General features: G+C 48.3%; 1 protein-coding gene across 5 annotated transcripts in view; it reads right to left on the reverse strand.

Annotated features, from left to right (window-relative positions):
- The window catches only part of UNC13D (unc-13 homolog D), an 876,342-nt gene that overhangs the window by 161,385 nt on the left and 688,715 nt on the right, over positions 1-26,242 (reverse strand). For all 5 annotated transcript variants that reach the window (XM_069200183.1, XM_069200186.1, XM_069200185.1 and 2 more), the window contains exon 30: positions 18,315-18,435. In XM_069200183.1, the coding sequence (XP_069056284.1) occupies positions 18,315-18,435 (121 nt within the window). The remainder of the gene's footprint in view (positions 1-18,314; positions 18,436-26,242) is intronic.

Below are 26,242 nucleotides of genomic sequence, written 5' to 3' on the forward strand. Positions count from 1 at the left end.
TCTAACCAAGGTTCTCCCTACTACTGAAACAGACCTTGCTCCACCTCTGGGTGGAGACTCCATTTGTGATCTGCCAAGCAGTGTTGGCAACTGCAACAGATTGATATGGAGTCTGGATTCCACCAGAGACCAGAGCCCTCTGATCTCCATGTCTTCCAGATGGCTGCCCCATTCCAGGAGAGATGCATCTGTCACTACTGTCAGAGCTAGTTTGGGAAGGGAAAGTGATCTGCCTTGGACCCAATCAGGGTTAGTTAACCACCACTGCACATCTTTCACAGATCCCTTCGACATCTGGACAGTGTAGGAGAGATTACCCTGATGCTGTGTCCACTGGAACTTCAGGTCCCACTGAGGAGCCCGCATATGCCTATCTGTCATGTGTAACCATCAAGAAGCAGGAGGCCATGAGTCCCAACAGCCTCAAAGTCAGTCTCAAAGAATTCCAGGATAGAGGCTGAAACATTGGTATAATTGCCTGAACATCCTGGACTCGCAGATTGGGAGGATAAGCCCAAAACTGCACTGTGTCCAGAACAGCTCAGATAAAATGGAGCATCTGAGAGGGAGTCAGATGTGACTTTGGCACGTTTATATTGAACCCACATGAACGCAGGAGGTTTGCCGTAGTCTGGAGGCGGGAGACGATAGCCTGGGGCAAGGCTGGCTTCAAAAGCCAGTCGTTGAGATAGGGGAAGACTAACACCCCTGACACCCCTGATTTCTGCAGATGAGCTGTAACCACTGCCATCGCCTTGGTGAACACCCGAGTGGCACTGGTAAGGCCAAAGGGATGCATGGTAAACTGCAAGTGCTTGTGGCCTACCATAAACAGCAAAAAACATATGTGTGCAGGCAGGTCAGGGATGTGAAAGTAAGTGTCTTGCAATTTAAATGCTACCATCCAGTCTCCTGGGTCCAGGGCAGACAACACCTGAGTCAATGTGAGCATTTTGAACTTCTCCTTCTTGAGGAAGAGATTGGGTCTAAAATAGGGTGAAGACCTTTGTCCTTTTTGGGTACCAGAAAGTAGCGGGAATAACAACCACAACCTACTTCTGACACCAGAAAACTCTCTATGGCTCCCTTGACAAAGAGAGCCCCAACTTCCTCACGGAGAAGGGTCAGATGATCCTCCATCATCCGGTCTTGAGATGGTGGCCTGGTAGAAGGGGTAGTCTTGAAGGGGAGGGAGCAGCCTCTTCGGACGATCTCCAATACCCACCTGTCCAAGCCAATGGACTGCCAGTGGGGCAGGTAATGGGAGTCTTGCAACCAACTGGGTGCTCATGGTGGTATAGAGGCAGACTAGGAGGGTTTAGAGGCTGCTGCCATGGCAGACTGACCAGACTTCTGTCCACCTGACCCACAAGGTTGGTGTATCTGCACCCTTGTCCACGTAGAGGCAGGGAAGCATGCGTGGCAAAGTGGCTGGCAGCGAACTGGTGCAGTTGGAAGCCCCTTCCATAGCCTCAAAAGGCAGATTGTGGGGACGAGGGGCTGCAGTGAGGCCCAAGGACCTGGCTGTAGACCGAGAATCCTTGAAGCGCTTGAGCGCCGAATCTGCCTTGTCTTCGAAGAGACAAGTGCCATCGAAGGGCATGTCCATAAGGGAAGCTTGGACATCCCCCGAAAAGCCAAACGTCCTCAGCCAGGCGTGGTGCCTGCGGGCCACTGTCGTTGAAATCGCACTGCCTAGCGAGTCGGTCGTGTACATTCCGCAACAGATTGTGAACTTTGCTGCATCTCTCCCTTCGGCACAGCCTGAGAGAGTACAGCACAGGCCTTCTCTGGGACTTTGTGCAACCGTATCCCACAGAGTGTGGGAATTATGCCTCAAAAAGCATGCGGTGTTGAGGGACCGCAATGCCAGACTGAGGAAGAAAACATCTTCTTCCCAAATGAGTCCAGTCTATTGGATTCCCTATTTGGGGAAGCGGTAGGGAACGCACCCTTGGAAGTTGAGACTTGGACCACAAAGCTCTCAGAGGTGGGGTGTTGCATGAGGAAGGTTGGGTTTCCAGGTTAGGGGCGATGGCAGCAGGCAATCGTCCTATTCACAGGAGCCCCTGTGCTGGGTTTGGACCAGGTACCCAAAAAGACATCTGTGAGGGCATCATTGAATGGGAGCAGGGGTTTGGATGTGGAAGCTCCTGGTTTTAGCACCTCTGTCAACAGATTAGTCTTGACTGCCACTGAGGGTGGCTGAAGCTCCAGGACCTCAGCTGCCCTCCTCACCACCACTGCGTAAGAGACTCCCTCCTCCGTAACCATGGTAGGAGGAGAGAGCATACCAGAATCTGGAGATGTGTCCAGTACCTGGCTTCCTACAGATCCTCACACCAGTCAATTTTCTCCTCATAAGGCTGGTATTCTAAAGGGTCCAGCAATCCCTCTCAGTCTTCCCCCAGGCCTACCTTGACAGAATAGAGCTCATCTAGGAGGCAAAGCTCATGTTGGCATCAGAGTCTGCGTCGGGTTACGCACATCGGCTCCATGTTGGAGTTGGAAATGCCGTTGGTGGGTGCCGTTGGCGCTGGGAACATCAGCATTGAGTCTGGTGCCAGGGAAGGTCAAGGTGGTACACCCGGCATCAGTTCGGATACAGAAATGGATCCCTGGGTGTCCAATGGTGCCGAGGCCAAAGCCGCCAGTGCGAAACCCGATGAGACCCCCCTCTGATCCCTCTTGGCCTGAAGGCGCACTGACGTGGTCAGTCTGCCCAAAAAAGAAATGCATGGCCTCATAAAATTCTTTTAATTGGCTAGGCCTTGCTCCGACTTCCAGAAATTCAGAGGCACAGAGTCTGCCCAGGCGCAGGTTTTGAAGAATGAGGCCTAGAATGTCGACGCTCCCTTGTCGCATCGGTCAACTGATGAGGGTAATTTGAAGACCGCTTCAACGTCTTGCTATTCTTCTTGTGCCTCGACTTACTTGATCGTCCCGAGGTCTAGGAGTTGGACGATGACGGCGCCTTGGGACTCTGCAATCAGTCCCGGGACCTTCTTCTCGACAGGGACCTCAACGTGCACAGAGTTGCTTGCTGGGCCACCATCAGTTTTAGGGACTGCTCCAGACACCATAACCAGACGAGGTGCAAATCGCCTGATGACAAGATCCGCAGGGCTTAAAACCCATCTTACATGACAACATCTCGACACACCAGGAGGTATAAACCTCAAAGACGTTCAACCGAAAGTAAAAAAAAGGCCAGTCAAAAAATTACTGAGGGATAGCTCTCTCTCGGATCAGTGCTGGTTGGCGGGAAAGAAAACAAATGACGTTTGCACGCCTGAGTGGCAGCTATATAGGAACCGCAACATAATTTCCGGTGTAGTCAATGCTGGACGCGGAGTCGATCTATGTCACCTACGGGCAAGCAGAGGTAATGCTCACAAAAAAATCTTCCAGATCCCATCTGATGCCTGGTGAGAATTAAAAGGGAGAGAATTTATAAAATTAAAAAATCTATGAAGTTCAGTAAATATGAAGGAATATGAAATTGGAGGCTAAAAATGTAGTTGATTGTCAGAGTGATTCATGGGAGCAGTGCAGGTTCATCACAAAGAATATAATATGGATGATGGGTGACCTTAATTTAATGTAGTAAAGCTCCAACCTTTCCACCTAAATTACAATTTTGATCTTTTTCTACATTTATTGAATTATATGAAATATTTAACCTGTTTTGTGGTGCAGATCATTGAAATTTCTTTGGGAGGAGTCCTCAACTTCCAGTAATGTCTTAGTAGCTGTCCCTAGATTCCAATAATGATTCAATGGGGGTCCGTGGAATCCAGTAATGATTAGGTGGGGGTCCACAGAAGCCAAAAGATTAAGAACTGCTGTTCTACGTGACTATGAAATAGTAACAATATTAGAAAGTATCCTGTGGTATTAGAAACAAGATCAGCAATAAGTCTCTCCCACTCTGGAGCTTGAATATACTTTGAGTGGGACATCATTATGCAAATCTATTGTCAGCATGGTGGCCATGCTGATAATGTAATGCATGGCCACTGTATGTCAGGGTGCGCCACCATTATTCTAGTAAATTACATTATTTTTTTTCAGAGAAGATCCCTGTATGCAGGTGGGCCTCAAGTTGACATGGACTGCCATCATGGAGAAACACTGTACACAGGGGAGGGCCCCCACACCAATGCTAATTTGTGGGCTACTTCCATAGTAGCACACTTCCTTCCTGGCACCTGCAATAACTTATTAAAGCCACAGTAGCTACCACTGACATTCTTTTTTCTGGACTGATGCCTGCACAGGATGACAGACATCACAGGGACCTGTAAATGCAAGATAACTGATTGTGTTGCAGTTTCGTTCTTGCCTTTCACATTGAGTAGGTCTGAGTGTGCCTCTGCTTCTGATGTGGCTGGCTGCCACACCAACGGTTTGGAGTTGAGCATACTGGCCCCTGCACTTTACAGGATTCAGTGGCTCCTAGTTTCAGATCCTCTGACTAATATCTACTGTGACAGATCTATCAGTTATCCCACACAGTGAACACTGATCTCGAGATTTGTTTGCCCTTGTCAAGGAGGAGGCCCATCTGCACTTTGGCCTCTAGTGAATTAAAGTGTACTATATTGTTCAGATCTTTTGGCTGAAGGACGATGGCACCCTGGAGTTGGAGATAAGAGTAAAATTATTCTCCACATGAAGATCATACTACTCCCGGAGAACTGTGAATGAGCACAAGGTAGTGGGACAGTATGCTTTAAGTTGTCATATGTCAATCGTGTCCTATCCCCGAAATCCCTTAAGAGAAGGGACGTCTCCCAACAGGTGGGTTTGCTCCGTTAATTTATTCTGTCATCTGATTGCATGAAGTGAGTTGTATAAAATGGTAATTAATAATTTAGTGGCATACATAGGGGTATGCGGTGCCCAAAAAAGTAGTGTAAAGGATAACAACCACCAGTTAACGATCTTTCCAGGATGTATGCGGGGTCACTTTGCAGGTTGTAGAGCCTTCAATGAACAACACGGAGGAGAGATGCCCTGTAGTGAGAGATGATATTTATCATCCCCAGTATCAGAGATATTCAGTGGGTACACAGTAAATTACAAAGCAACGCAGATTGTTTCTGAGACAAAGATAGCAGTATGTTGAAGGAATTTGCAGGGCATATATTAACTTGGGAAGAGATGCCATATTAGTGATTGCTGGTCATCCAACTAAGGGAAGTGGTTATCAGCAGCCAGGTCTCTCTGTATGGTCTCTAGAAACAGGCAGCTGCCCATAGTGATAATGACACATATATACCCAACTACTGGCATTCACTGGAGCGGTAGAATGTATATTTATAGTTCTAGATGTAGAATCAATTTTGATTGTAGAATTTTAAGGCTGGATGTTTGTTCAAAATAGTAAAGGAGTCTATGGGGGTTATTATGAACACGGCGGGAAACCCCGCCGTGTTCATGCTGCCGGTCTTATCACAGACTGCCAGCCCCCTTGAGACTCCGCCGGCCGAATAATATACATTCTGCTGGGCCGGGACATTGCCGACGGCTCGACATGGAGCCGTCGTCAATGCCACTGTGCAGCGGGTGCAGCAGCACCTGTCGGACAGATCACTGCCCGACCTGCGCGACGGGGCACTGCACGGGGGCCCCTGCACCCCTTAAGCAAGCTTTTCCCTGGTGGGAAAGGTTGGAGGAACAAGGGTTGTTTATCCAGAGGGCAGCACTGCTTGCAGCGCTGCCCTGTCGGATAAAGTAATCCGCCATCGTCAGGCTGCCTGTCAATGGTAGCCTGGCGGTGGCGGTGGCGGAGGGCCGCCTGTGGCCGCCCTTCCTTGTACAGACCGCCATGCCGGTTGTGGTATTTTCCGCCACCGCCGGCATGGCGGTCTGAACCGCCATGTCCGTAATGAGGGCCTAAGACGTGTGAAACTGAGTTTTTTGGAATGATCCAGGTAGACCAATAGCTCATCAGAGTAAATGGAAACCCAGTCTTCGAGTCTGCACCCCAGTTGACTCCTTGTATGCTCTGGTCTGCTTTTATGTGTCTGGCTAGCGGTTCAATGGTACCTTTTCGAAATACATTACCGAATACATGCTTAAAATTCTGGCTTATGGCTATTACATCAGTTTTGATTGATGTCCCACCTCTAAGGCACATTAGTTCAAAGGTAGTGTTAGAATGAAAATGTCACTTACCCAGTGTACATCTGTTCGTGGCATCAGTCGCTGAGATTCACATGGTATGCATGAGCTCGCCATCTGGTGTTGGGTCGGAGTGTTACAAGTTGTTTTTCTTCGAAGAAGTGTTTTCGAGTCACGGGACCGAGTGACTCCACCTTCTGTGCTCATTGCGCATGGGCGTCGACTCCATCTTCGATTGTTTTCCCCGCAGAGGGTGAGGTAGGAGTTGTACTATAGTAATAGTGCCCGCGCAATGAAAAATGTAAGTATGTACCTATTAAAGGATTAAGTAATATATACAAATGTACAAAATTGAAGGTAACTTCTGAACTGCTACAGGCTTCCGGGGAGGTGGGTGGGTCCATGTGAATCTCAGCGACTGATGCCACGAACAGATGTACACTGGGTAAGTGACATTTTCAGTTCGATGGCATCTGTCGCTGTAGATACACATGGTATGCATAGACTAGTAAGCAGTTAGTTCCCCATAAGCGGTGGTTTAGCCTGTAGGAGTAGAAGTTGTCTGAAATAGAGTTCTTAATACAGCTTGACCTACTGTAGCTTGTTGTGCGGATAGCACATCTATACAGTAGTGTTTGGTGAATGTGTGAGGCGTAGACCAAGTGGCTGCCTTACATATTTCCTGCATTGGGATGTTTCCTAAAAAGGCCATTGAAGCACCTTTTTTCCTTGTTGAATGTGCCCTGGGAGTAATGGGCAGTTGTCTTTTTGCTTTAAGGTAGCAGATTTGGATGCATTTAACTATCCATCTGGCTATACCTTGTTTTGATATTGGGTTACCTGCATGAGGTTTTTGGAATGCAATAAATAGCTGTTTAGTTTTTCTGATGTTCTTTGTTCTGTCAATGTAGTACATTAATGCTCTTTTGACATCTAATGTATGTAGTGCTCTTTCAGCCACAGAATCTGGCTGTGGGAAAAATACTGGTAGTTCTACCGTTTGATTTAGATGGAATGGTGAAATAACTTTTGGTAAAAATTTTGGATTAGGTCGTAGGACGACCTTATATTTATGTATTTGTATAAAAGGCTCTTGTGTTGTGAACGCTTGAATTTCACTTACTCTTCTTAGAGATGTAATGGCGATGAGAAAGGCAACTTTCCAGGTTAGGAATTGTATTCCGCAAGAGTGCATGGGTTCGAAAGGTGGGCCCATGAGTCTTGTTAGAACCACGTTTAGGTTCCATGAAGGAACAGGTGGTGTTCTTGGTGGTATAATTCTTTTAAGCCCTTCTATAAATGCTTTGATAACTGGTATCCTATACAAGGAAGTTGAATAGGTAGTTTGCAGGTATGCAGATATTGCTGCAAGGTGTATTTTAATAGAAGAGAAGGCTAGCTTTGCTTTTTGTAAATGGAGCAAGTAATTTACTATATGTTTTGGAGTTGCATCTAGCGGTTGTATCTGATTATGATGGCAGTACCAAACAAATCTTTTCCACTTACTTGCGTAGCAGTGTCTAGTGGATGGCCTTCTGGCCTGCTTTATGACTTCCATACACTCTTGGCTAAGTTGTAAGTGTCCGAATTCTAGGATTTCAGGAGCCAGATTGCTAGATTCAGCGATGCTGGGTCCGGGTGTCTGATCTGTTGGTTGTGTTGCGTTAACAGATCTGGTTTGTTGGGCAGTTTGATGTGTGGTACTACAGACAGATCTAGCAGTGTTGTGTACCAGGGTTGTCTTGCCCAAGTTGGTGCTATTAAAATGAGTTTGAGTTTGTTTTGACTCAATTTGTTTACTAGGTAAGGAAGGAGAGGGAGAGGAGGAAAAGCGTAAGCAAATATTCCTGACCAGTTCATCCATAGGGCATTGCCTTGGGATTGCTTGTGTGGGTATCTGGACGCGAAGTTTTGGCATTTTGCGTTCTCTTTTGTTGCAAATAAGTCTATTTGTGGTGTTCCCCAGAGTGTGAAGTAGGTGTACAGAATCTGTGGGTGGATTTCCCATTCGTGGACTTGCTGGTGATCTCGAGAGAGATTGTCTGCCAGCTGATTCTGGATCCCCGGAATAAACTGTGCTATTAGACCAATCTGATGGTGGATTGCCCACTTCCATATTTTTTGAGCTAACAAGCTTAACTGCGTTGAATGTGTTCCTCCTTGTTTGTTTAGATAATACATCGTTGTCATGTTGTCTGTTTTGACAAGGATGTATTTGTGGGTTATGATTGGTTGGAAAGCTTTTAGTGCTTGAAAAACTGCTAATAATTCTAGATGATTTATATGCAGTTTTGTTTGATGTATGTTCCATTGTCCTCTTATGTTGTGTTGATTGAGATGTGCTCCCCACCCTGTCATGGAAGCATCTGTTGTTATTACGTACTCTGGCACTGGGTCTTGGAAAGGCCGCCCTATGTTTAAATTTATACTGTTCCACCATAGAAGCGAGAGGTAAGTTTGGCGGTCTAGCAACACCAGATCTAGAAGGTGACCCTGTGCTTGAGACCACTGTGAGGCTAGGCACTGTTGTAAGGGCCTCATGTGCAGTCTTGCGTTTGGGACAATGGCTATGCATGAGGACATCATGCCTAGGAGCTGTAGTATTGTTCTTGCTTGTATTGTTTGGTTTGGAGACATGTGTTGAATGACCCTGTTGAAATTGTGGATCCTTTGTGGAGTTGGCGTTGCTACTCCTTTTGTCGTGTCTATTATGGCTCCTAGATATTGCTGTACTTTGCTTGGCAGAATGTTTGATTTTGCAAAGTTGACGGTGAACCCTAGTTTGTAGAGGGTTTGTATGACTTGATTTGTGTGGTTTGAGCATTGTGTGAGCGAACTGGTTTTGATTAGCCAGTCGTCTAGATACGGGAACACATGTATTTGCTGCCTTCTGATGTGTGCAGCGACTACTGCTAGGCATTTTGTGAATACTCTTGGAGCGGTTGTTAAACCAAAAGGCAATACTTTGAATTGGTAATGTATTCCTTTGAATACAAACCTTAGATATTTCCTGTGTGATTGATGTATTGGTATATGGAAATATGCGTCCTTGAGGTCTAGGGTTGTCATGTAGTCGTGTTTTTTGAGCAATGGTAACACTTCTTGTAGTGTGACCATGTGAAAGTGGTCTGATTTGATGAATGTGTTTACTACTCTGAGGTCTAGAATTGGTCTCAGTGTTTCGTCCTTTTTTGGTATCAAGAAGTACAGTGAATAAACTCCTGTGTTTATTTGTGTGCTTGGTACTAATTCTATTGCATTTTTTTGCAGTAGTGCTTGAACTTCTATCTCTAGAAGCTGTGAATGGTATTTTGTTAAATTTTGTGATTTTGGTGGTATGTCTGGAGGGAATTGCAGGAATTCTATGCAATAACCATGCTGGATAATTGCTAGGACCCATGTGTCTGTAGTTATTTTGTCCCATGCTTCGTAATATTGACGTATCCTCCCCCCCACTGGTGTTGTGTGGGAGGGGTGTGTGACATGTGAGTCACTGCTTGTTGGTAGTGGTTTTGGGGCTTTGAAATCTTCCCCTATTCCTAGGGAATTGCCCCCCTCTATACTGGCCCCGAAAACCTCCCCTGTACTGTCCCTGGTAGGTGGGCGGTGCGGACTGTGAGGTGCTAGCTTGTGTGGCCTGACCCCGAAACCCTCCTCTAAAAGGTGTTTTGCGGAAGGTGTTATAAGATCCTCTGCTCTGCGGGGAGTAGAGTGCGCCCATGGCCTTGGCAGTGTCAGTGTCCTTCTTGAGCTTTTCTATAGCTGTGTCGACCTCCGGACCGAACAGAAGTTTCTCGTTTACTGGCATGTTAAGCACTGCCTGTTGAATTTCTGGCTTGAATCCAGACGTTCTGAGCCATGCGTGCCTACGGATGGTAACCGACGTATTAATGGTTCTTGCGGCCGTGTCTGCTGCATCCATGGAGGAGCGTATTTGATTGTTGGAAATGTTTTGACCCTCCTCAACAACCTGTTTTGCTCTTTTTTGCAGATCTTTTGGGAGATGTTCAATGAGATGCTGCATCTCATCCCAGTGGGCTCTGTCGTATCGCGCTAGCAGCGCTTGTGAATTTGCGATGCGCCACTGGTTTGCTGCTTGGACAGCAACCCTCTTCCCGGCTGCATCGAACTTCCTACTTTCTTTATCTGGGGGAGGTGCATCCCCAGAAGTGTGTGAGTTTGCCCGTTTTCTGGCAGCCCCTACCACCACAGAGTCTGGTGGCAGCTGAGAGGTGATGAAGACAGGGTCCGTAGGAGGCGCCTTATACTTTTTGTCCACCCTAGGCGTCACTGCCCTACTTTTAACTGGCTCCTTGAAAATGTCCTTTGCATGGCGTAGCATGCCTGGGAGCATCGGCAGGCTTTGGTAGGAGCTGTGGGTTGAGGAGAGGGTGTTAAATAAAAAATCATCCTCTACTTGTTCCGAGTGTAGTTCCACATTATGGAATAGAGCTGCTCTAGCCACCACTTGCGAGTAGGCTGTGCTGTCTTCCGGTGGTGATGGCCTAGTTGGGTATGTGTCTGGGCTGTTATCAGACACTGGTGCGTCGTACAAGTCCCACGCATCCTGATCTTGGTCGTCGTGGCTCATGGCGGTGTGAGCTGGCGAATGTGACGGGGTGTAAGTTGGCGAAGCCGGAGTTACAGGTGGAGGCGAGGGAGGAGGTGTTACCTTTTGTGTTGTTTGTTGCTGAGGAGTAAACTGAAGCGTTCTCTTTCGTTTGACAGGTGGGAGGGTACTGATCTTCCCAGTCCCCTGCTGAATAAAGATACGCTTTTGCGTGTGATCCACGTCAGTGGATTGCAGTTCTTGTTCAAATCTATGTTTCTTCATTTGAGAAGACATAGAATGCTCTTCGGTATAGGAGCCAGAAACAGGGTCTGATGTCGCTTTTTTCGGCTCCGAAAGCCCTGTCGATTGTTTTTTCGGCTCCGAGGTAACCTTCCTCTTTTTCTGTGCCGAAAATTCTTGGCCTCTATGGTCTTCGGCGCCACTGTCTCGGCGTCGATCGGTGTCGACACCGAACTCTCGGTGTCGATGCTTCTGTTTAGCACTCTCTCGGTCCCGAGGAGGCTGCGTGCCGGTGTCTCGACCGAAGTCGGACGATCTCGACACTGAATGGGCCTTTTTCGGTGCCGATTGTTGGTCACCGAGAATTTGGGTGGAGCCATGGCCGGTTGGCAGTGGCGTCCCCTGGGCCTTCTTTCCTTTTTTAAGGTTTGATCTCGACGTCTTACTCACAGTTCTTGTAGAGTGTAGCTCGTCGGAGTCTGAATCCTGGATGGAAAAGGATTCCTCCTGTTCCTCTTCTGTCTCGAACTGTGGACGCTCTTTTGGCGTGGACGCCATCTGGAGTCTTCTCGCTCGACGGTCGCGCAGAGTTTTTCGGGACCGGAACGCCCGACAGGCCTCACAGGATTCTTCGCTGTGCTCGGGTGACAGGCACAGATTACAGACCGAGTGTAGGTCCGTATAAGGATATTTGTTGTGGCATTCGGGGCAGAATCGAAACGGGGTCCGATCCATCGGCGTTGTCCTCCACGCGGTCGGGCCGACTAGGCCCCGACGGGGTGCCGAAATCTACCCCGAAGGGCACCGAGGCGCTTCGATGTTGAACGCGTCGTCGTATGTGTCTATCTCTAACCGGATCGCAACGATACCGTCGAAAATCTTCCGTCTTCAGCTAACTTTCCGTTCCGAAACTCGGAGCGACAGGAACACGTCCGAACCCGATGGCGGAAAGAAAACAATCGAAGATGGAGTCGACGCCCATGCGCAATGAGCACAGAAGGTGGAGTCACTCGGTCCCGTGACTCGAAAACACTTCTTCGAAGAAAAACAACTTGTAACACTCCGACCCAACACCAGATGGCGAGCTCATGCATACCATGTGTATCTACAGCGACAGATGCCATCGAACATGGGGTTTCTGGTTGGCTAGGGTATGCACCTAAACCAGTCAGAACCCACCCACTCTGGTCAGGGCGAGGGAGTTACACACCCAAGATAACCCATGCTCACCCCCTTTGTAGCTTGGCACAAGCAGTCAGGCCTATCCTAGAGGCAACGCGTAAAGCGATTGCACAACACACACAACACACATGACGCACTATCCCCACCACAAAAGAAACACAAAACTAAGTTAGATAAAAATAAACTGTGTAAGTAAGTAAATGCCTCCTTGGCATGGTTACCCCCTGACGTTTTGCCTTTTGCTGATGCAAGTTATGACCAAAAGTGTGCTGGCACCCTGCTAACCAGGCCCCAGCACCAGTGTTCTTTACCTCAACTGTACCTTTGCTTCCACAATTGACACAGCCCTGGCACCCAGATAAGTCCCTTGTAAATGGTACCCCTGGTACCAAGGGCCCTGATGCCAGGGAAGGTCTCTAAGGGCTGCAGCATGACTTATGCCACCCTGGGGACCCCTCACTCAGCACATGCACACTGCCTCACAGTTTGAGTGTGCTGGTGGGGAGAATATGACTAAGTAGACATGGCACTCCCCTCAGAGTGCCATGCCAACCTCACACTGCCTGTGGCATAGGTAAGTCACCCCTCTAGCAGGCCTTACAGCCCTAAGGCAGGGTGCACTATACCACTGGTGAGGGCATAAGTGCATGAGCACTATGCCCCTACAGTGTCTAAGCAAAACCTTAGACATTGTAACTGCAGGGTAGCCATAAAGAGTATATGGTCTGGGAGTTTGTCAAACACAAACTCCACAGTTCCATAATAGCTACACTGAAATCTAGGAAGTTTGGTATCAAACGTCTCAGCATAATAAATGCACACTGATGCCAGTGTGGAATTTATTGTAAAATGCACCCAGAGGACATCTTAGAGATGCCCCCTGAATACTAGTCCGACTCCTAGTGTTAGGCTGACCAGTTTCTGCCAGCCTGCCACAACCAGATGAGTTGCTCGCCACATGCGGAGAGTGCCTTTGTCACTCTGTGGCCAGGAATAAAGCCTGTACTGGTTGGAGGTACTTCTCACCGCCCCCTGCAGGAACTGTAAGGCTCACCCCTTTTGCTACAGCACCCCAGGGCATCCCAGCTAGTGGAGATGCCTGCCCCCTCCGGCCACTGCCCCCACTTTTGGCGGCAGGGCTGGAGGAGATAATGAGAAAAACAAGGAGTCACCCTGCAGTCAGGACAGCCCCTAAGGTGTCCTGAGCTGAGGTGACCCCTGCCTTTAGAAATCCTCCATCTTGAGTGTGGAGGATTCCCCCAATAGGATTAGGGATGTGCCCCCCTCCCCTCAGGGAGGAGGCACAAAGAGGGTGTAGCCACCCTCCAGGACAGTAGCCATTGGCTACTGCCCTCCTGACCTAATCTCACCCCTGAATTTAGTATTTAGGGGCACCCCAGAACCCAGGAAATCAGATTCCTGCAACCTGAAACAAGAAGGAGGACTGCTGACTTGAAAGTCCTACAGAGATGACAGAGACGACAACTGCTTTGGCCCCAGCCCTACCGGTCTCTAGATTCAAAGAACCTGCACAGCAACACATCCGATGGGGACCAGTGATCTCTGAAGCCTCAGAGGTCTGCCCTGAACCAAAGGACCAAGAAGCTTCTGTGAACAGCAGCACTGTTCAAAAACAGCAACAACTTTGCAACTTTTAAAGAACTCACTCTTCCCGCGGGAAGCGTGAGACTTCACCTTCTGCACCCGACGCCCCCGGCTCGAGCTCCAGAGAACCAACACCACAGGGAGGACTCCCAAGCGACTGCAACCTTGTGAGTAACCCGAGATGACTCTCCTGGACCCCCACAGCGACGCATGCAGAGAGAATCCAGAGGCTCCCCCTCACCGCGACGGCCTGTAACAAGGAACCTGACGCCTGGACCAAGCACTGCACCCGCGGCCCCCAGGACCAGAAGGAACCGAACTTCAGTGCAGGAGTGACCACCAGGCGACCCTCTGCCCAGCCCAGTCAGTGGCTGGCCCAAGAAGCCCCCCTGTGCCCTGCCTGCACCGCTAGAGTTACCCCAGGGTCCCTCCATTGATTTCTATTACAAACCTGACACCTGCTTTGCACACTATACCCGGCCGCCCCTGTGCTGCTGAGGGTGTGTTTTGTGTGCTTACTTGTGTCCCACCCAGTGCTCTACAAACACCCCTGGTCTGCTCTCCGTGGACGCGGGTACTTACCTGCTGGCAGACTGGAGCCGGAGCACCCCTGCTCTTCATAGACGCCTATGTGTTTTGGGCCCCTCTTTGACTTCTGCACCTGACCAGACCTATGCTGCTGGTGTGGTAACTTTGGGGTTGCCTTGAACCCCCAACAGTGGGCTGCCTATGCCCAGGAACTTGAACTTGTAAGTGCCTTACTTACCTGACAAACTAACCATTACTTACCTCCCCCAGGAAATGTTGATTCATGCACTGTGTCCTCTTTTAAAATAGCTTATTGCCATTTTAACTAAAATTGTGTATGTTACTGCTCTAATTCAAACTTCCTAACTTACCTATGTGGAGTACCTTGCATTTTATGTATTTACTTCAAATTTTGAACTTGTGGTTCTAAAATAAATTAAGAAAATATATTTTTCTATATAAAAAAAACTATTGGCCTGGAGTTAAGTCTTTGAGTGTGTGTTCCTCATTATTTGCCTGTGTGTTCAACAAATGCATACCACTACCCTCTGATAAGCCTACTGCTCGACCACACTACCACAAAAGAGAGCATTAGAATTATCTAATTTTGCCACTATCTTACCTCTAAGGGGAACCCTTGGACTCTGTGCACATTATCTCTTACTTTGAGATGATATATACAGAGCCAACTTCCTGCAAACTGTATTGTACACAACATCATTAGACCAAACACAACATGTCAGTAATACCCTGCTAGCGAAGCAGCTGTCAGAACATCACTCAGTACGATTACTCTGCAAAAGCCAGCAGTAGTTTCATAAAACACATAGGTTACTGGTTATCCTGCAACATAAGCAGTAGTCAGGTTGTAATTACCTCAAGAATGCACAACATAATAAGCATATCATCATAACTGCCCATAACAGGAACATAAGAGAACACATGGCAAGGCATTAGGGTCATCAACATTCCCAGTATGCAAAACACATCAGCACACAGGTTCAGGCATGTCTCTGGAGGCATACATCATGGGTGATCCTGGTGGAAAGTCGGGAAAAGAAAGCAACAACAATACTGCCCAGAGGGTAGGAGTCCCCCTCCCTCCCTTCCTGGCCACGTTATTACAGCACTTTGGCGCTTCTTTCATCCAATGGAGAGAGGGAGGGGTTGGGGCGGTACACATGTTCCTCCCCCCTAGCCCACCCTGAGGCCGCTCTGGGTCTCCCGTACCGTTCTCAACATCCGTGAACTCAAGCGCAGCCGCTCGCGCCGCCGCTGTGCGGCTGCTCTTGCTCGAGTCCCTACCTAAGGAGCCACAAATCCCCAATGAGCCTTCTGGCTCTGGGGTACACAGCCCCTCACTCCCACCCAGCAGCTTGTCTTCCTACAGCGGTTGGAGGCGGGAAGGCTAGCAGGGCTGCTCACCTTTCTAGGGGGACGGGGGAGGCCTCTCGCTGCCTCTTCTCCTTTCTCAACACTAAAGGGACGGGAGCACACTGGGAGCCCTCTTGGGCCCTCGAGTCAGACGCCTCACTCCACCGCAGCCTGGCACGCCTGCACCCGATCTTGTGCGTGAGCTCCTCTGGCTCAGTGTCCCGGGCCACGGTGGTGATTGCACCACAGCTGGTGCCTGCTTGTGCCCTGGTGGCACTCCATGGCGCACGATCGCTCCTGGCTTTGCTCCTGCCAACCCGCCCGGGTAGCGGTGGCGAGTTCCCACTCGGGCAACAAGGAAAAGCGCTCTTCACGCACTTCAAGCCAAATAAAAAGGGACTAAGCACTCTTCCTGCGCCACAGTAAACAAACGGCAGAGCGCTCTTCCTGCGCTTCAGATAAAATCAAGAAAGTAAAACACAATGCTTCCCTCACGTCAGGGAAGCCCAAAATAAAGCGCACTTGTAGCGCTGCAATGCAGGGGACAGGGGCCTCAGCACCAAGTCCCTGGAGACATTAAAAGGAAGCAGAGGGCGACAGAGCCCAAACAAGCAAGCCAGCACAAGCAGTTGCAGTCTGTGGCAGTTCCTCCTAGTGACCCAGCAGGTCACAGGTCAGCACAACAGCAGTAGTCCGAAGCGGTTTCTGGTGAGTCCCTCCAGCAGCATTCTGTGTCTAGTTCAGTAGTCCATTATTGTCTCCCTTAACATAGGGAAACCCCCTGTACTTATACTCAGTTTTGCAAAAGCTTTCACAAAGAAGGGGAGAAGAGGTTCCAACCTGTTCCAACTGGTTCTAGGAGTATTCCCTCTCTCCTTCAGCAGAGGCTCCAGACATCAGTTGGGAGTAAACAAGCCATTTGAATGAGGCCTGGGCACAGCCTTTACAAATGCAGGTGTGTCCCTCCTCTCCTTCTCTCAGCCCAGGAGGTCCATTCAATATGCAGATGAACCTCTGTGACACCTCCACCTTCCCTGTGTACAGGCTGTCTGAAAGGTATGCACAAAGTCCAGCTGTCACTCTGCCCCAGACGTGGATTGGAGTCAAGCTGCAAAACACCAGTCATAAGCACAGAGAAATGCTCACTTTCTAGAAGTGGCGTTTCTATAATGGTAATAAAAAATCCACCTACACCAATAAGCAGCATTTCTCACTACCATTACAACCATACTAAACATGCCTACGCTACCCCTCATAGATCAGACAATACCCCCTAAGCATAAGGCAGGGCACTTCCAATGCAATCATATGTGCAAGGCAGCACTCACAGCAGTGAGAAACCAACTGGGCTGTTTGTCACTACCAGGGCAGGCCATGGAACCAGGCACATGTCCTGCCTCTTATTTACATAGCACCCTGTCCATAGGGCTAGCTAGCTACCTTAGGGGTGACTTACATGTAGTAAAAGGGGAGTTCCAGACCTGGGAAGTAAAAATAGATGCCAGGTCCCTGTGGCAGTAAACGTTGCATGCAGGCCTGAGAGGTTTGAAAATCTACTTCTGTGGGTGGTGCAAGCTGAGCTGCAGCCCTGGGTATAGGGATACCACTGTACAAGGGACTTACAGGTAAATTAAAAGTGCCAATCAGGTATAAGCCAATCATACCAACTTTAGAAGGGAGAGCACCTGCACTTTAGCACTGATGACCAATGATAAAGTGCTCAGAGTCCTATAGCTAACAACAAGAGGTCAGAAAAAATAGGAGAGGGAAGACAAAAGGTTTGGGGATGACCCTGTAAAAGGGCCAGGTCCAATGGGTAGTCTACTTGTCTCCCATATTTCTACATTCACAGACAGCATTTTATGGTTTCACAGCTACAAACAAACAACAGAATTTAAAAAAGTAAAAAAGGTCTTGTAAGAGGTTTGCTCTTAATATAGTAGAAAAAGCAGTTTTCTTCCACAAAGCTCATGTCTCACAGGCCTTGAGGAATCTCCAGGGTTTGTTAATAATAATCACACTCCTGCTTTTAAACAAAACCCATGAAACTTCAATATATTTTTGGTGCCCAAAACGCTCAAAATGAAGTAAAAGTACACTCTTAGTCTACAACCGTTCTCTGCCTGGGCAGAGAAAAAAATAAAAAACATATCTCATCTGTAAATACAATGAGTACTAGACCATATACAGTAGGTCTGAAAGCGATACATAAGCACAAGACATGTATAAACCTTCTTTGGGGCTTTGGGACTCAAAATCAGTTAGAAATGGAAACCTTAAAACCTCATTCCTCTAAAAAAAGAAAGGAAAAGAGAAAAGTGCACCCTAAACAAACATACCAATTTGATGAAAACTGTACCCCTAATAATATGTTTATGTAAAGACCCTTTTTTGGAAAATCCACACGCTAGCTGAGTGAACAGCAACTTCGAGTCCCTTTGAAGCTGTCTGATCACCTGGGAGGTCCGCCCAGCTTTCCTGCTGTGATGGGATAACTTGAGATACTAGCAACCTAAAGAACTGGGCCCATGAGAAAAAGGACTTGGAATAAGCATTGCAAACAACACCAAGAGGTGGGTAGTTTTCAGGCAGCCCAGTACAACAGTTGGAATTAGAGGCTTCTAACCTGTGCTCCCCTTGGTCCGTGATTCCTGTTTAGGAATGTAACCTGGTCAGCCCTAGGGTACAAATTTGAGAGACTGACCGTTTGAGTCCAGTGGGACAAGGTTCACAGCATTTAGGATCTCCATTCGTAGCTTCTGTTCTGAATGGCTGTAGAAGGCCTTCACAGTCACTGCCCCAAAATTCTCAGTATTGGTTGTGATCTAAGAACAAAGACAAGAAGAGCAAAACAGTAGGATTAACATGCTTAAAACTCATTCCAATGGGGGTTATACTTTAACACCGTATGTATGTTGTGTGTCAAGGTAACATGATATTAAGTTCCCCAACCCGCCTCTTAGGAATTCGGATCATATGTCCTTTAGTGTACATGCTTATTTGTGTTTATGTAGTAGATACAATCAGTCCTTTAGTGAGAAGCCTAATGTGCCCCGATAACTAAAACAACTTACAAATCTTTAATTGTACCACTAGTTATACAGGCGATGCAGGCTGTCCATTATTGTACGTGTTAAGCATAGAAGGTGGAAAACTTCTCCTCTCAGTGGGAACCTCAGATATCCGTATATCTTTTCTGTAAAGGCAGTGGGGCTTCTCTTGTGGAAGCTAGTAGTTAGGAGAAAGCAGAAGATTCCCGGCATGCAGACAAGGCCTATCTGTAGTGGGATATAATATTTTTGCAGTTTGGATACTAAGAGAGGCAGTTAGATGAGACCTCCACTACAATGAGTCTGGGAGAGCAGTTGTTGCAGAGGGGGACTGCTAGTGAACCTGGACCTATTTAAGCTGCCAGAGACCGGGCTTTTCTCGCCATAGCCTAAGCCAGAGATGTTTATGTGCTTTATTTGAGAAAATGTTGGTAAGGAGTGTATGAGGAGCAGTCATCATTTTAATGCTTTAGATAGTCCATGATTGGCCATCAAGGTCTGGGCACACAGAGTTATGAGACTCTTATACAACCATGCTAGGTCTGTGCATCCATGTTGCCCTCACACTTACACATTCCTCTTGGAATTCTCCTGTCCAGGCCGTTAAAGGGCTTCTTTCTCCGCCTTACTTTCCAACTATCTTCTATAGTCTAATCAAGAATAATGTAGTCAAACCCAGTGTAGGAAGTTTGCTCTGTATGTACTATTTCAAAGTAAGAAATAGCATGCACAGAGTCCAAGGGTTCCCCTTAGAGGTAAGATAGTGGCAAAAAGAGATAATTCTAATGCTCTATTTTGTGGTAGTATGGTCGAGCAATAGGCTTATCACAGGGTAGTGTTAAGCATTTGTTGTACACACACAGGCAATAAATGAGTAACACACACACACTCAAAGACAATTCCAGGCCAATAGGTTGTTATGTAGAAAAATATATTTTCTTAGTTTTTAAGAACCACAGGTTCAAGATTTATAAACAATACTTTAAATGAAAGGTATTTCACTCAGGTATCTTAGGAACTTTGAATCATCACAATAGCATGTACAGTTTTGGCAATAAGCTATTTTAAAATTGGACACAGTGCAAAATTCAACAGTTCCTGGGGGAGGTACGTATTGGTTAGTTTTGCAGATAAGTAAAGCACTTACAGGGTTCAAAGTTGGGTCCAAGGTAGCCCACCGTTGGGGGTTCAGGGCAACCCCAAAGTTACCACACCAGCAGCTCAGGGTCGGTCAGGTGCAGAGGTCAAAGTGGTGCCCAAAACGCATAGGCTCCAATGGAGATAGGGGTGCCCTGGTTCTAGTCTGCCAGCAGGTAGGTACCCGTGACTTCGGAGGGCAGACCAGGGGGGTTTTGTAAGGCACCGGGGGGGACAGAAGTCAGCAGAGAAAGTACACCCTCAGCGGCACAGGGGTGGCCGGGTGCAGAGTGCAAACAGGCGTCGGGTCGCAATAGGTTTCAATGGGAGACCCAGGGGGTCTCTTCAGCGATGCAGGCAGGCAAGGGGGGGGGCTCCTCGGGGTAGCCACCACCTGGGCTAGGAAGAGGGCCACCTGGGGGTCGCTCCTGCACTGGAGGTCGGATCCTTCAGGTCCTGGGGGCTGCGGGTGCAGTGTGTTTACCAGGCGTCGGGTTCTTTGAAGCAGGCAGTCGCGGTCAGGGGGAGCCTCTGGATTCCCTCTGCAGGCGTCGCTGTGGGGCTCAGGGGGGGGTCAACTCTGGCTACTCACGGGCTCGCAGTCGCCGGGGAGTCCTCCCTGTAGTGTTGGTTTTCCGCAGGTCGAGCTGGGGGCGTCGGGTGCAGAGCGGAAAGTCTCACGCTTCCGGCGGGAAACGTGTGGTCTTCTAAAAGTTGTTTCTTTGTTGCAAGTTTCAGTCTTTGTGGAACAGGGCCGCTGTCCTCGGGAGTTCTTGGTCCTTTTAGATGCAGGATAGTCCTCTGAGGCTTCAAAGGTCGCTGGACCCTGGGGGACGCGTCGCTGTTTTTCTGGAAGTGGGGAAGACAGGCCGGTAGGGCTGGGGCCAAAGCAGTTGGTGTCTCTGTCTTCTCTGCAGGGCTTCAGGTCAGCAGTCCTTCTTCGTCTTCAGGTTGCAGGAATCTAGTTTCCTGGGTTCTGGGGAGCCCCTAAATACTGAATTTAGGGGTGTGTTTAGGTCTGGGAGGGCAGTAGCCAATGGCTACTGTCCTTGAGGGTGGCTACACCCTCTTTGTGCTTCCTCCCTGAGGGGAGGGGGGCACATCCCTATTCCTATTGGGGGAATCCTCCAAAATCAAAATGGAGGATTTCTAAAGGCAGGGGTCACCTCAGCTCAGGACACCTTAGGGGCTGTCCTGACTGGTGGGTGACTCCTCCCTGTTTTTCTCATTATCTCCCCTGGACTTGCCGCCAAAAGTGGGAGCTGTGTCCAGGGGGCGGGCATCTCCACTAGCTGGAGTGCCCTGGGGCAGTGTAACACGAAGGCTGAGCCTTTGAGGCTCACTGATAGGTGTTACAGTTCCTGCAGGGGGAGTTGTGAAGCACCTCCACCCAGAGCAGGCTTTTGTTTCTGTCCTCAGAGAGCACAAAGGCCCTCACCACATGGGGTCAGAAACTCGTCTCTCAGCAGCAGGCTGGCACAGACCAGTCAGTCCTGGACTGAACAAATGGGTAAAATACAGGGGGCATCTCTAAGATGACCTCTGTGTGCATTTTTTTATAAATCCAACACTGGCATCAGTGTGGGTTTATTATTCTGAGAAGTTTGATACCAAACTTCCCAGTATTCAGTGTAGCCATTATGGAGCTGTGGAGTCCGTTTTTGACAGACTCCCAGACCATATACTTAATATGGCCACACTGTACTTACAATGTCTAAGAATAGACTTCGGCACTGTAGGGGCATATTGCTCATGCAGCTATGCCCTCACCTGTGGTATAGTGCACCCTGCCTTAGGGCTGTCCTACTAGAGGGGTGACTTACCTATGCCACAGGCAGTATTTTGTGTGCATGGCATTCTGAGGGGGATGCCATGTCGACTTTGCAGATTGTGTGTGTTGGTGGGGAGAAAAAGGCAATGGCATTGTGCATGTATTAGGTGAGGGGTCCCTTAGGGTGGCACAACATATGCTGCAGCCCTTAGGGACCTTCCCTGGTCACAGGGCTCTTAGTACCACTGGTACTTTTTACAAGGGACTTATCTGTGTGCCAGGGGTGTGCCAATTGTGGAAACAATGGTACATTTTAGGTGAAAGAACACTAGTGCTGGGGCGTGGTTAGCGGGGTCCCAGCACACTTCTCAGTCAAGTCAGCATCAGTATCAGGCAAAAAGTGGGGGTAACTGCAATAGGGAGCCATTTCCTTACACTCAGTGATATGGAACACAATTCAATAGTTAATGTCGTAAACTAGCCCCCGTTGCAATAAACTTAGGTGCAGCAGATCAGGGGAGAGGTGCTTGCAATCATCCATCTGCTGTGAGAGGGAAGATAGATGCCCTGGCCTAGAATAGGGAAATAGGGTTCCTCAACTGTTAAAGAATAAAGAAAATTGTAAGGGCTGCAAAATTAATAATGATGTTGCCTGGGAGAAAGCGGGTGTGTTTTGGGAGGTCATCAAGCAATGAATTACTGATATCTAACTTGCTTGTCAAAAGTTTGTTTATGAGGGCTTTAGAGAATGATTCGGGATCTTTGTTCACATAACAATTCAAGGGTATTGGTGACATGATGAAGAGGAATCAAGTCAATTGGGAAAGAGGTTAATCAAGTCAATGCAGACAGAAAGAAAAAGGCCAAAAAGTCGGTGATTTCTGTTTGAGAAAAGCTGAGCACAAGGGACTATAAAGCTATCCAGTACCAAGTAGTGAGACAATCATACATTTGAGTGGGATGATGGTGGGTGGTGTGTAAAGGAAAGGAATGCGTACAAAATATGGTTGACATTGGTATAAATGCTGTAATAACGGGTGCTAGAGTCTCTGGCTACAAGATGGCTGTACCGTTGGGAGGCGCCTTGCACCAGGCTTACAAACCTGTTTCACCCGCACACTACAGGCGGCATCCACGTGTGAAATTGTATGAAAACGAAGAGCTGTCGGCGTACAGCATCCGAGGAGGGCTGGAGCCTTGCGCTAGCAAAGTGAACAGCAACTTCGAGTCCCCTTGGAAGCTGTCTGATCACCTGGGAGGCCCGCCCAGCTTTCCTGATGTGAGAGTTAGTTGGTCTGAGCTGGTCTGTGCAGAGGTGGCACCACACTGAGATGGTAAGACGAAAAGGAGGGGGCACAGCAGCTTGCTAAATATTTGGAGGCCATGTTGGACTGCAGGGTGGTCCCAGGGGGTGACAGGCGATAATCGATGCAGCCTGCTCGAGACGCCCAGCTTGCCACATTCAGTGGGAGTGTAGGACCGCGGCAGCCTGGCGCTGGAGGCTTGTGCCTGGGAACTGAATCGGGTCACAAGTTACTGGTTGGAACAGAGAGCCCCCACTAGTGGCACGACATATGTGCAAAATCAACCCTGTGGTGAATTTTGGGCTTGCTGCCCCGGCCAGGCCCATTAGACCTTGACAACAGCGTCCACTTCTGTTGAAGAAAGCGGGGAGCACGTTGAGGCTGAGGAGGCCATGATGGAGCTCGAAAAGGACCACGTGCCCTAGTCTGTTGCAAACTGTACTGAACTGGGGGATCCCAGCTCTAGAATATTGCCCTAGCTCAGGAACACACTGTCTGAACTGACTGTGTAACTTCACAGTTGTGGTAAGTTGGCCAAGGTATGCCAAGTAGTGGGTCCCTTGCTCACTGTGCCACTGGATTCAAGCTAGTCTGGATGATGAAGGGTGATATCCTGAAACAGGTCTCAGGATGCCTGTTTCCGGTCCAGTGAGGACCTGGCCTTGTGGTTCGGGCTGGACTTTTCCCATGGGGAGCAAGGTCAAGAGTGATTTGCATATGGCTTGGGCCAAACTGGGGTGGCATGGTGAGCAAAAGAACAATGAATTAAACCCAGATCTGTGACTGGAGTTGTGTTTGAAAAGTTTCACCACTCCATCCATCAACCTTTTGTATTGCTAAAGTCGCCGTAAGTTGGTCAGGGTATGCCCAGACGTTGGTCCCTTGCTCATTGTGCCACTAGATTCAAGCTAGCCTGGCTGATAAGGGGTGATACTCTGAAACCGGTCCCAAGATGCTTGTTTCGGTCCAGGGAGGACCTGGTCTGGCAGTTCGGGTTGGACTGTTCCCATGAGGAGCAGCGTCAATACTGATTTGCATATGGCTGGGCCAAACTGGGGTGGCATGATGAGCAAAAGAACGATGGATTAAACCCAGATCTGTGACTGGGGTGGGTGTTTGAAAAGTTTCAACACTCCATCCATCATCCTGTTGTATTGCTGCACTGTGTCCCATATCGACTCTTGGGGCACCTGCCGGAGGCCGACGGGTGGTAGGTCGGTCTGCTCTGACTCAGACAGAGGGGACATTTGCGAGTCCCACTGTGGTGGACTGAACTGTGTCACATTGACATCTACAGTAGGAAGAACTGAGCAGAAACAAGCTAAATTGAGCTTCGAGATCAAGAAAGCGGCCAGGGCAAAGTCTGCTGATCGGGCAGAGGAACCTCCTGAGGTCTTCAAACCGGATATCCAGTCTCTACTTCTGCAAATGCAGCAGAGCTTAACCTCCAGAGACAGCAAGACTGACACAAAGAATCAACATAATTGCCTCTACAATGGTGAAGCTAGCGCATAACTGCAGCGAAATCTCAAACATCCACAATGAAGGATGACACATCTGTTGCCAATGAGAAATTACTGAACATGTAAAAGGTCATTGATGTAATCCAGGACAAAAACGAAGATTTGAGGCCAGATCTAGGTGCAATAACTTGCAGTTGGTGTGACTCTCTGAATTCAAGAGTCTAGGCAATATGGCCGACTTTATTGAAAACCTCTGCTACTGGATTGGTGGCGGGTTAAAGCTTTACAAATGCACCTGTCTTGGACTACCATAAGTATTAAAACTCTGTGAACTGTATTGTCGCCCAATATCTATGGCTATACCTGTTCACAAATCACAGCACCTGCCACCAAAAGGGCAATCCTGAAAGGATTAAATGCAAAAAGATATGGATAGTGCACCACTGCGCAAAGTCAGTAAAGTCCAGTAACACAACGTTGTCTTTTAATCATCTTCATTTTTTAATGTAGCTTTTTCTTATACAAACGAGCAATCAGCCAACGCGTTTCGTCCTATACAAGAGGACTTCTTAAACGCCTCTTTAGTGCTCACTTTTTTCCTTGCATTTTGCAGTGGTGCAGGCTCACTGCTCTCTGGGGTCACAGTCGCCTCTGTGTACTCCATCTAGACCCTTAATAGCCTACCTGTTTAATTACCGCACCTGTGACAAAGTCCTGCATCTAGCCGGAGAGCAGCAGCCTCTCGTCCATGAGGGCACCACAATATCCATCAACCCAGACTATACACTTTATAGTCCACATGGCGATGAAGTGCAAAGTGTGCCAGGAAGGCATCCCCTATGTGGAACCCAGCACACCTCAAGATCACTTATGTAAACAAACCATCCATGTTGTCCAATCGGCAGTCTACTTTGCATTTCCTTGGTAAAGTTAAGAGGAGGAAGCATACCCTCTCAACCAGTCAGCCAGACCCTTTGGATGTAGACCTGAGTGAGGTGGAATGAAAACATTCAGCAGATGCATCTGTGGATGGCTAGTTCCTAATACCCTAAGTGCCTGACATTTTCTGCTGTCCATGCTTCTGTGTCAGTATTTACCCCTGTTGCCAGTGTGATCCCCCCCCTCCTGGCTCTGGCCAATATTCCTCAATCAGTGTAACACATCACACTTATACAATGCTAAACTGCGATGTTCCATGTTTTCTCTCTAGAGTGTGTGTACACTACCCGGCAAGCTTCCTTGCTTCAACTGCTTAAGCTACCCAAACATATGCTCAGCGAGTGTGCCCTTTGACAGGAGGTGCTAATGGCAGGTACTCTGGTTTCCTCCAAAGTGAGCTCCCCTGAAACATTTACCTCAGGGATATCCATGGCTCTGCACTGTTTTGTGGACATGTTGTTGAAGGAATGTTTAGGGTGGGAATATTTCACTGGCACGTTGGGGTGGCTGGTGTGGGACAAATGCATTTGCTTATTATGGATCAATGGTTTGAATTTTGCTTGTATCCAGGCTCAAAATCAGCCTGAGCAGGAGTACATCATAGCGCACAAAAGCGATGGACCTCCTTCAGGCTGATGGCTTCGGTGCATAAGCTCTTTACCTCTGTAAACCTGATAACATGAAACATACAGGGCACTGGCAACCCCTGCAAAGCCAGACAAATACTAGTGTATAGTTAGACCGCCACAGGATTGATATAGCACTCCTCAAGGAGACACATTCTGGAGCGCAAAAAAACATGTTTGCAGGGTGCTGGAGCTGCTACAGCTCATTCTCATGTTACTCCTCATACGCTAGGAGAACATCCATTTTGGTCCGCAATGCAGGAAGCTGGCTATATTCTATTCCGAAATGAGGTATAGTGTGCACAAAGTCCGGGGGTTCCCCCAAAGGCTTAACAGAGGCTA

Source organism: Pleurodeles waltl, chromosome 7 (genome assembly GCF_031143425.1).
Source record: "Pleurodeles waltl isolate 20211129_DDA chromosome 7, aPleWal1.hap1.20221129, whole genome shotgun sequence".
Classification (NCBI taxonomy): Eukaryota; Metazoa; Chordata; class Amphibia; order Caudata; family Salamandridae; genus Pleurodeles; species Pleurodeles waltl.